Source organism: Coregonus lavaretus (genome assembly GCF_964263955.1).
Source record: "Coregonus lavaretus genome assembly, chromosome: 24".
Classification (NCBI taxonomy): Eukaryota; Metazoa; Chordata; class Actinopteri; order Salmoniformes; family Salmonidae; genus Coregonus; species Coregonus lavaretus.
The window spans coordinates 13,247,165-13,258,590 of NC_140011.1; the positions used below are offsets into that span (position 1 = coordinate 13,247,165).

At 43.6% G+C, this 11,426-nt stretch overlaps 1 protein-coding gene across 1 annotated transcript; it reads right to left on the bottom strand.

The window, feature by feature from the left end:
• Positions 1–360: 360 nt before the first annotated feature.
• LOC311099472 (cytochrome c oxidase subunit 5B, mitochondrial-like) lies at positions 361–11,220 on the bottom strand. Its single transcript, XM_084140159.1, has 4 exons — positions 11,104–11,220; positions 10,580–10,650; positions 2,679–2,778; positions 361–2,491 (listed from the first exon to the last, which is right to left on the bottom strand). Exons 1-4 carry the CDS (start codon positions 11,198–11,200, stop codon positions 2,379–2,381), a joined length of 381 nt encoding a protein of 126 aa, XP_083996285.1. The 5' UTR covers positions 11,201–11,220; the 3' UTR covers positions 361–2,378.
• Positions 11,221–11,426: the final 206 nt, after the last annotated feature.

Consider the following 11,426-nt stretch of genomic DNA (forward strand, 5'->3'; position numbering starts at 1 on the left):
AAACATTAGGGAAATTGTTATTCTTGCAAAGCATGTGAACGTTTTTAAATCAAACTATTATATTAATCTGACTACCCACAATAATTGTATTGTGTGCATGTAACCGTACTCATTATATAGGATGAGTATGGAACATCTGCAGCGAAACACAGAACTGGGATAATCTGATGGTAAATGGCACCCTCTGCTGGTGACTGGCCACCAGTAGCAGAAGCAAGTCATATTGCGAAATCTGTGATACATATCCAGTACATAACACAAGCTACCATAAGGAAGACTGTCAGAAAAGGGGCCGGTTTCCCAGATCAAAGACGTCCAACATCACCACCACAATCTACACATCACCACTGAAAAAGCAAGATGAGTTAAAGAGTTTATTGGTTTAATAAGAGGGGTAACTGGACCAAGTGTAACATTGTACCGTACATACATCAACGTAAACTGCTGTTTGAATAGAATTGCTTGAAAAATAACATTGTGTCCCACACCGTAAAGCCTAGGCCTTTGGTAAGTTGAAAACAATAACTGGTACTGTCAGCACAGACTGACATTGAGGTTAGCAGGTTAGATAATTAAGTTGACGCTAGTATGAGATAAAGAATTGGACAGCAAAGAAATCATAAAAGGAAACCAGAAAGTGCAGATGAGCACAACATTCTAATTTAGAAACCCCAACAAGAGCATTGTGATTCCTGACATGTCTAAACCCACTTCATCCCATTCTAAAGAAGCTGGAATCTTTCAGAGTGAATGTAAAGTAATAGGTGTGTTTTGGTGGTGTGTGTATGTATGTATGTATGTATGTATGTATATGATAGATAGAGGGTGTGTGTTTGTGTGTATATTTATATATACACCGCACCAGTCAAAAGTTGACACCTACTCATTCCAGGGTTTCTTTATTTTTACTATTTTCTACATTGCAGAATAATAGTGAAGACATCAAAACTATGAAATAACACATATGGAATCATGTAGTAACCAAAAGTGTTAAACAAAGCAAAATATATTTTATATTTGAGATACTTCAAAGTAGCCACCCTTTGCCATGATGACAGTTTTGCACACTCTTGGCATTCTCTCAACCAGCTTCATGAGGTAGTCACCTGGAATGCATTTAAACTAACAGGTGTGCCTTGTTAAAAGTTAATTTACGTTTGAGCCAATCAGTTGTGTTATGACAAGGTAGGGGTGGTATAGAGAAGATAGCCCTATTTGGTAAAAGACCAAGTCCATATTATGGCAAGAATAGCTCAAATAAGCAAAGAGAAACGACAGTCCATCACTTTAAGAGATGAAGGTCATTCAAGCCGGAAAATTAAAGAACTTTGAAAGTTTCTTCAAGTGCAGTCGCAAAAACCATCAAGCGCTATGATGAAACTGGCTCTCATGAGGACCGCCACAGGAAAGGAAGACCCAGAGTTACCTCTGCTGCAGAGGATAAGTTCATTATAGAGTTAACTGCACCTCAGATTGCAGCCTACATAAATGCTTCACAGAGTTCAAGTAACATACACATCAACATCAACTGTTCAGAGGAGACTGGTGAAAATCAGGCCTTCATGGTCGAATTGCTGCAAAGAAACCACTACTAAAAGGACACCAATAAGAAGAGACTTGCTTGGGCCAAGAAACACAAGCAACGGACATTAGACCGGTGGAAATCTGTCATTTGGTCTGTCTTTGTGAGACGCAGAGTAGGTGAACGGATTATCTCTGCATGCGTGGTTTACACCGTGAAGCATGTAGGAGGTGGTGTGATGTGTGGGGGTGCTTTGCTGGTGACACTGTCAGTGATTTATTTAGAATCAGCATGGCTACCACCACATTCTGCAGCAATACGCCATGCCATTTGGTTTATGCATAATGGGACTATGATTTGTTTTTCAACAGGACAATGACCCAAAACACACCTCCAGGCAGTGTAAGGGCTATTTGACCAAGAAGGAAAGTTATGGAGTGCTGCATCAGATGACCTGGCCTCCACGATCACCCGACCTCAACCCAATTGACATGGTTTAAGATGAGTTGGACAGTGGAGTGAAGGAAAAGCAGCCAAGTGCTCAGCATATGTGGGAACTCATTCAAGACTGTTGGAAAAGCATTCCTCATGAAGCTGGATGAGAGAATGCCAAGAGTGTGCAAAGCAGTCATCAAGGCAAAGGGTGGCTACTTTGAAGAATCTAAAATATATTGATTTGTTTAACACTTTTGGTTACGACATGTTATTTCATAGTTGATGTCTTCACTATTATTCTACAATAAGAAAAGCCCTTGAATGAGTAGGTGTCCAAACTTTTGACTGGTACGGTACGGTACGGTGTACGTACGTACGTACGTATATATATATATATATATATATATATATATATATATATTTAGTGTGGTAGCTCGTGGGGCACCAGTTTGTAGTGGGAGCCACAGGAGGGACAGCGCTGAGCCTCGCCCTGATGGAGCCAGAACCACACCACTGCTGTGTTATCCTCCTCACCTAGAGATGGAGAGAGAGGAAGGGGAGAGAGAGAAGAGAGCGGGAGAGAGTGTTTGAAGGAGAGAGTTTAGATATGAGCAGAGATCACAACAATCAGACAGCCAAGACAAATCAGAGAAATATGGCTTCTGGCAACAGACAGCTCCCAGACAGCTGTTGCAAGACTAATATGAAGCAAGTCACGTACAGACACAGCCCACAATCCTCTTGGTGGTGATGGAGGGCACCAGATGAGGGTCGGCCTTGGAGCCAGCATACTCCTTGGGTTTCAGCATGCTGTAGGGGTCCTGGAAGGAATTCAAACAAGGCAGGTTCAATAATATACTTATATGGTATGAGAGTGAACTACAATAAGGGCAAAGCCCTCTAAGAAACCTTGTAAGGATCCTAGCTAAGTACCAGCAAATCACATGTTATTTGTCACATGCTTCGTAAACAAATCAAATAAATAAAAAATTGCCACATGCGCCGAATATAACAGGTGTAGACATTACAGTGAAATGCTTACTTACAAGCCCTTAACCAACAATGCAAAGTAATAAAAAAATAATAATAATTCAGCAAATAACTAAAGAGCAGCAGTAAAATAAAATAATATTAGGGAGGCTATATACAGGGGGGTACCGGTGCAGAGTCAATGTGCGGGGGCACCAGCTAGTCGAGGTAATATGTACATGTGGGTAGAGTTAAAGTGACTATGCATAAATAATAAACAGAGTAGCAGCAGAGTAAAAGAGGGGGGGGGCAGTGCAAATTGTCCGGGTAGCCATGATTAGCTGTTCAGGAGTCGTATGTCTTGGGGGTTGAAGCTGTTGAGAAGCCTTTTGGACCTAGACTTGGCACTCCGGTACCGCTTGCCGTAGAACAGTCTATGACTAGGGTGGCTGGAGTCTGACAATTTTGAGGGCCTTCCTCTGACACCGCCTGGTATTGAGGTCCTGGGTGGCAGGAAGCTTGGCCCCAGTGATATACTGGGCCATACGCACTACCCTCTGTAGTGCCTTGCGGTCAGAGGCCGAGCAGTTGCCATACCATGCGGTGATGCAACCAGTCAGGATGCTCTCGATGGTGCAGCTGTATAACTTTTTGAGGATCTGAGGACCCATTCCAAATGTTTTCAGTCTCCTGAGGGGGAATAGGCTTTGTCGTGCCCTCTTCACGACTGTCTTGGTGTGTTTGGACCATGATAGTTCGTTGGTGATGTGGACACCAAGGAACTTGAAGCTCTCAACCTGTTCCACTACAGCCCCGTTGATGACATTGATCACATTGAGGGAGAGGTTGTTATCCTGGCACTACACCTATAGGCTGTCTCATCGTTGTCGGTGATCAGGCCTACCACTGTTGTGTCGTCGGCAAACGTAATGATGGTGTTGGAGTCGTGCCTGGCCATGCAGTCATGGGTGACCAGGGAGTACAGGAGGGGACTGAGCACGCACCCCTGAGGGGCCCCCGCGTTGAATATCAGAGTGGCGGATGTGTTGTTACCTACCCTTACCACCTGGGGGCGGTCCGTCAGGAAGTCCAGGATCCAGTTGCAGAGGGAGGTGTTTAGTCACAGGATTCTTAGCTTAGTGATGAGCTTTGAGGGCACTAGGGTGTTGAACGCTGAGCTGTAGTCAATGAATAGCATTCTCACGTAGGTGTTCCTCTTGTCCAGGTGGGAAAGGGCCCTGTGAATGCTTAAAAGTCTTACTCACATCAGCTACGGAGAGCGTGATCACATAGTCATCCGGAACAGCTGGTGCTCTCATGCATGCTTTAGTGTTGCTTGCCTCGAAGCGAGCATAGAAGTGATTTAGCTCGTCTGGTAAGCTTGTGTCACTGGGCAGCTCGCGACTGTGCTTCCCTTTGTAGTCTGTAATAGTTTTCAAGCCCTGCCACATCCGACGAGCGTCAGAGCCGGTGTAGTACGAAACAGGTGTAGACTAACAGTGAAATGCTTAATTACAGGCTCTTGTCAATGCAGAGAGAAGAATAAGAGGAATGAATACACAATGAGTAACGATAACTTGGCTATATACACACAGGGTACCTGTACAGAGTCAATGTGCAGGGGTATGAGGTAATTGAGATAAATACACACTATATTTCACAAAAGTATGTGGACAGCCCTTCAAATTAGTGGATTTGGCCATTTCAGCCACATGTATAAAATAGAGCACACAGCCATGCAATCTCCATTGACAAACTTTGGCAGTAGAATGGCCTTACTGAAGAGCTCAGTGACTTTCAATATGGCACTGTCATAGTATGCCACTATTCAAACAGGTCAGTCGTCAAATTTCTGACCTGCTAGAGCTGTCCCGGTCAACTGTAAGTGCTGTTATTGTGGAAACGTCAAGAAGCAGTGGTAGCCCACACAAGCTTACAGAACGGGACTGCAGAGCGCTGAAGCGCGTAAAATTAGTCTGTCCTTGCAACACTCACTACCGAGTTCCAAAATACCTCTGGAAGCAACATCAGCACAAGAACTGTTTGTCGGGAGCCTCATGAAATGGCTTTCTATCACGCGTCTCCATCTGGCAGTGATGTGTACACCGAGGAACTTGACGCTCTCGACCCGCTCCACTACAGCCCCGTCGATGTGAATGGGGGCGTGCTCAGTCCTCTTTTTTTTCCTGTAGTCCACGATCAGCTCCTTTGTCTTGTCTCTGACCACCTCCCTATAGGCCATCTCATCAGTGATTAGGCCTACCACCGTTGTGTCGGTGCAAACTTAGTGTTGAAGTCGTGCGCGGCCACGCAGTCGTGGGTGAACAGGGAGTACAGGAGGGGACTAAGCACACACCTCTGAGGGGGCCCTGTGTTTAGGGTCAGCGTAGCAGATGTGCTGCCTACCCTCACCACCTGGGGGGTGGTCCGTCAGGATGTCCATGATCCAGTTGCAGAGGGAGGTGTTTAGTCCCAGGGTCCTTCGCTTAGTGATGAGTTTGGAGGGTGCTATGGTGTTGAACGGGGGGGGGGGGGGGGTTTAAAAGGGCAATGTGCAATTGCTACATCCATTTTCTTACTTGTGTATGATATATACTCATCGATTCTTGAATATAACAAATGCCTCATGAGCTTAGTTCAGCTGTCGTACCCCATCAGAACTCAAAATATAAGCTTTTACTCCAATGTTTGTTAACATTGTAAATGTAAACCAACACTAGGCCTATATAGCCTCAAAACGAATGTACACTGCTCAAAAAAATAAAGGGAACACTTAAACAACACAATGTAACTCCAAGTCAATCACACTTTTGTGAAATCAAACTGTCCACTTAGGAAGCAACACTGATTGACAATAAATGTCACATGCTGTTGTGCAAATGGAATAGACAACAGGTGGAAATTATAGGCAATTAGCAAGACACCCCCAATAAAGAAGTGGTTCTGCTGGTGGTGACCACAGACCACTTCTCATTTCCTATGCTTCCTGGCTGATGTTTTGGTCACTTTTGAATGCTGGCGGTGCTTTCACTCTAGTGGTAGCATGAGACGGAGTCTACAACCCACACAAGTGGCTCAGGTAGTGCAGCTCATCCAGGATGGCACATCAATGCGAGCTGTGGCAAGAAGGTTTGCTGTGTCTGTCAGCGTAGTGTCCAGAGCATGGAGGCGCTACCAGGAGACAGGCCAGTACATCAGGAGACGTGGAGGAGGCCAACAACCCAGCAGCAGGACCGCTACCTCCACCTTTGTGCAAGGAGGAGCAGGAGGAGCACTGCCAGAGCCCTGCAAAATGACCTCCAGCAGGCCACAAATGTGCATGCGTCTGCTCAAACGGTCAGAAACAGACTCCATGAGGATGGTATGAGGGCCCGACGTCCACAGGTGGGGGTTGTGCTTACAGCCCAACACCGTGCAGGACGTTTGGCATTTGCCAGAGAACACCAAGATTGGCAAATTCGCCACTGGCGCCCTGTGCTCTTCACAGATGAAAGCAGGTTCACACTGAGCACATGTGACAGACATGACAGAGTCTGGAGACGCCGTGGAGAACGTTCTGCTGCCTGCAACATCCTCCAGCATGACCGGTTTGGCGGTGGGTCAGTCATGGTGTGGGGTGGCATTTCTTTGGGGGGCCGCACAGCCCTCCATGTGCTCGCCAGAGGTAGCCTGACTGCCATTAGGTACCGAGATGAGATCCTCAGACCACTTGTGAGACCATATGCTGGTGCGGTTGGCCCTGGGTTCCTCCTAATGCAAGACAATGCTACACCTCATGTGGCTGGAGTGTGTCAGCAGTTCCTGCAAGAGGAAGGCATTGATGCTATGGACTGGCCCGCCCGTTCCCCAGACCTGAATCCAATTGAGCACATCTGGGACATCATGTCTCGCTCCATCCACCAACGCCACGTTGCACCACAGACTGTCCAGGAGTTGGCGGATGCTTTAGTCCAGGTCTGGGAGGAGATCCCTCAGGAGACCATCCACCACCTCATCAGGAGCATGCCCAGGCGTTGTAGGGAGGTCATACAGGCACATGGAGGCCACATACACTACTGAGCCTCATTTTGACTTGTTTTAAGGACATTACATCAAAGTTGGATAAGCCTGTAGTGTGGTTTTCCACTTTAATTTTGAGTGGGACTCCAAATCCAGAACTCCATGGGTTGATACATTTGATTTCCATTGATAACTTTTGTGTGATTTTGTTGTCAGCACATTCAACTATGTAAAGAAAAAAGTATTTAATAAGATTATTTCATTCATTCAGATCTAGGATGTGTTGTTATTTTAGTGTTCCCTTTATTTTTTTGAGCAGTGTATATATCTTGGATGGTCAGTCCTTGCATCCATTGCTCTATGAATTTGAGAGTGGTTTTATTTCTCCAGGCCCATCACTCAGCTTTTAACCAAAACAGAGGCAAGGAAACCGCTTTATTATTTCAACTGCTGATTGCTGCTTTAAGGTCTACGTCCCGTTTAAAAATGTGTGATGGCAGTGCAGCAATGGTAGCTTCCTCTGTGTTATCACTCTTTCATCCCTCCATCCCATTCATTTTTTCCCATAGAGATTTTACCCTGACAAACAACGTCAGTATACAACAAGTTATTGCTCACGTATACCCTTTAAATCAGATATCATTGGAAAGATTAGTCAGTTATCCAGACGACACATTTTTCAGAATGGTCAGATCAACAGAACTTTGACCTCTAGAGTACATACCAGAATTACCTGTATAATTGTCTTTAAAAATGGAAACTCAAACATTTTAAACTTTGTTAGACAAGTGGTTCTGAAAAGTCATGAAATTACCATCCAAATAATAGTATTCATACCCCTGAACTTAATCCACATTGTTTTAAAGTGAAAACGTTAGAAATATTTGCAAATTTACTGAAAATGAAATACCGAAATCTCAGTGTTCACACCCGAGTCAATACTTTGTAGAAACACCTTTGACAGCGATTACAGCTGAGTCTTTCTGGCTAAGTCTCCAAGAGCTTCCACACTTCGATTGTGCAACATTTGCCCATTATTATTTTCAAAATTCTTGAATCTCTGCCAAATTAGTTGTTGATCATTGCTAGAAAAAAAAAATTCAGGTCTTGCCCCAGATTTTCAAGTAGATTTAAGGCAACTGGTAACTCGGACACTCAGGAACATTCACTGTCTTTGTAAACAACTCAAGTGTAGAGTTCGCCTTGTGTTTTAGGTTATTGTCCTGCTGAAAGATGAATTCATCTCCCAGTGTCTGGTGGAAAGCAGACAGCCAGGTTTCCCTCTAAGATTTTGCCTGTGCTTAGATCCATTCCTTTAATTTTTTATCCTTAAAAACACCCCAGTCCTTAACAATTACACGCACACCCATAACATGATGCAGCCACCACTATGCTTGAAAATATGGAGTGGTACTCAGTAATGTGTTGTATTGGATTTTCCCCAAACATAGCACTTTGTATTCAGGACAAAAGGTTTTGCTTTGCCACATTTCTTGCAGTATTACTTTAGTGACTTGTTGCAAAGAGGATGCATGTTTTGGAATAGTTGTATTCTATACAGGCTTCCTTCTATTCACTATCAATTGGATTAGTATTGTGGAGTAACTACAATGTTGTTGATCCATCCTCAGTTCTCCCATCACAGCCATTAAACTAACTGTTTTAAAGTCACCATTGGCCTCATGGCGAAATCCCTGAGCAGTTTCCTTCCTGTCCATCAACTGAGTTCGGAAGGACGCCTGTCTCTTTGTATTGACGGTGTATTGATACACCATCCAAAAGTGTAAAATATATATTTAATGTCTGCACATTTTTTATTTTATCTACCAATAGGTGCCCTTCTTTGCGAGGCATTGGAAAAACTCCCTTGTCTTTGTTGTTGAATCTGTGAATTCACTGCTCGACTGAGGGACCACATTGTACGTGTGGGGTACAGAGATGGGGTAGTCATTCAAAAATCAGGTTAAAACACCATTATTGCACAGTTAGTCCACGCAATTTGCACACACAAAAAACCATAACATTTTTACTTCTGAAGTTATTTAGGCTTACCATAACAAAAGGGTTTGAATACTTGACATTTCAGCCTAATTCTTTTAATTAATTTCCAAAAAAAATATTTCAAATTTCATATTGAGGTATGTTGTGTGTGGATCAGTGACATTTAAATTTTTGTCATTTAGCAGACGCTCTTATCCAGAGAGACTTACAGGAGCAATTAGGGTTAAGTGCCTTGCTCAAGGGCACATCGACAGATTTTTCACCTAGTCGGCTCGGGGATTAGAACCAGCGACCTTTCGGTTACTGGCACAACGCTCTTAACCACTAAGCTACCTGCCGCCCCAAATTGTATCCATTTTAAAATTATGGCTGTAACAAAATGTGGAAAAGTCAAGGTGTGAATACTTTCTGAAGGCACTTGTATATCGGTAACTTTTGCCTCCCTAAAATCCGTATCAGTCGCAAAAATCACATCGGTCGGGTTTTACTAGTGTCACTGGGCAGCTCGCGGCTGGATTTCCCTTTGTAAATCGCCTGATCGTTTGCAAGCCCTGCCTAGGGCTTTTACGGCAACCGTATTACCGCCACACCGGCGGTCATGAGTCATGATGGCAGTCATATTCCACGTGACCGTTTAGTCATGGTAATTAGGTTCTCCAAGCTCTAATGCTGCCGATGGTCATTAGCAGCCTACTAAACTTGCTAACTGTCTGGTACTCAGCACTATTGTCCCTCTAGGCTGTGTTACAGCCGGGTGCAACTTTATTACACAGCGTACAGTAAGTGTATCTTTTGTACTTTAGAGATTCTCTCACTGGAATGAAAATTAAGTCCAAAGGTTTCCAAACCCGTATCGCAGAGTGGGGATTATTAACGTTTCTAACCAGTGATATGATTCCATGTGTTTTTTTTGTAGTTAGTTTGTGCAGGACATGCAACCTGACTCCCCCACTCTCGTTCTATTGATTTCAACGCGATAGAGTGATTGATAAGTGTTGCGTTTCTCTTTCCGTTTTGGCGACACCCTTATCAATATGCATCACTCCAAAATGTAGCTGGTTGTCTTCAGCAGGTTGTCCTCTAACGAATGCTGTAAACAATATTTCCAGTTTCTGTGTGGTTTTTGAGTTGTTAGTTTCAACAGCGAACACTAATTAATATGAGTGATTTATTTCCACTTGTCAAAACATGTGTTTTGGTGCAAATGCAGTTTATAAGGTGCTCGTTAAAAAATTAAAATACAAGTAATATGATGACCAATGTAGCACATGTACGTTTAGGTTTTGAATATATCATGAACTGATTCTGCATATTAATTGATTTAAACTGAACTTTGTTTTTTGCATTGGTCTATTTATCAAAAGGTTGTTGTCAACGGGATGCAGCGACAGCGTCATTTTCAACATATTATGTTTTAGGAATGTACTTTTAAAGCTTAACATTAAGTAGAAAACTATTGGAAATTAATTAGGAAAAAACTGCTAATGAGTGTGTTTTTTGGGGGGGATGATCTACCAGAAATAAAATAAAAACGTGTTTGACTTACCCTGGCCTTGGGTTCTCGAGAGCTACATCAACGCTAGCGTTCTAACGTTAGCTAGGGCAAAACATCTGACGTTAAAGTATTATTTAAGAATATATATGTTGACGTACCGCGCCCTGTTGGGCAGCCTTCATAACGATCTTCTCCAGACCAGTGGCCTGCTCCTCGTCGGTGGGGATGCCTGAAAACATTTCATCATCAGTGTTTGCTAGCAAGTTTGGCTAACTAGCTAGTCAGGTAGCTAAGTGATTGGCATTAGCTAGCTAGCAAAATTAGCACTGGGCTACTTCCGCGCTAACCACACTCAATAATAAAGTCGACACTAAGCTAGAAGGCTAACGCACCATCTTTGGCTGAGGTCGCTATAAAGACATAATAGCTCAATATGGAGAAGAAAAAAAAGTATATCTGCTCAGCTAGCTACTTCATGTGAACAAAAAACGGACGATATATTTAAAAACTATTTTTCTACAACGAATATTCTATGATAACCATCTAATGCTATACTGTTAGCTAGCTATGATAAATTGGATAGCTAGCCTTGCGCCATTGCCTGGCATTGTCTGTCCTTGGCAAGACATCAAATCTGTCTAATATGATGCTTCTGCCCAAAACCTCTACATTACCGACTCACCTCCAGTAGCCATGCCGCGGGTGAGAGTAGGGACCGGGGCGGCTCGGCACGTTGTAGCGGCCCTGAAGGACGAGCGGAGCAGTAACCTTCCAGCCATTTCTCCTTCTGGTCGAAAATACAACTGGCAGCACGTTGATGACGTTTAATATTTGACGTCTTCTTCTTCTTTGGGATTTGGTTGGCGGATCGCATCCAACTTTTAGGTGCATACACCGCCACCTACTCTACTGGTGTGTGAGGCCATTCTCGGCCTACCTACATTATATTCTTAGGTACAACAATACAACATTGGGAAAAAGGAAAATTACCCTATTAGTCCCATT

Bases quoted from the DNA above. Each gene is read 5' to 3' on its own strand.
- LOC311099472 (XM_084140159.1), bottom strand. From the start codon at position 11,200: ATGGCTGGAAGGTTACTGCTCCGCTCGTCCTTCAGGGCCGCTACAACG. The intron at 2,779-10,579 runs GTACGTCAACAT...AATTCCTTCCAG, and splicing joins AGGCTGCCCAACAGGGCGCG to GACCCCTACAGCATGCTGAA. The intron at 2,492-2,678 runs GTACGTGACTTG...CTCCATCTCTAG, and splicing joins GAGGATTGTGGGCTGTGTCT to GTGAGGAGGATAACACAGCA.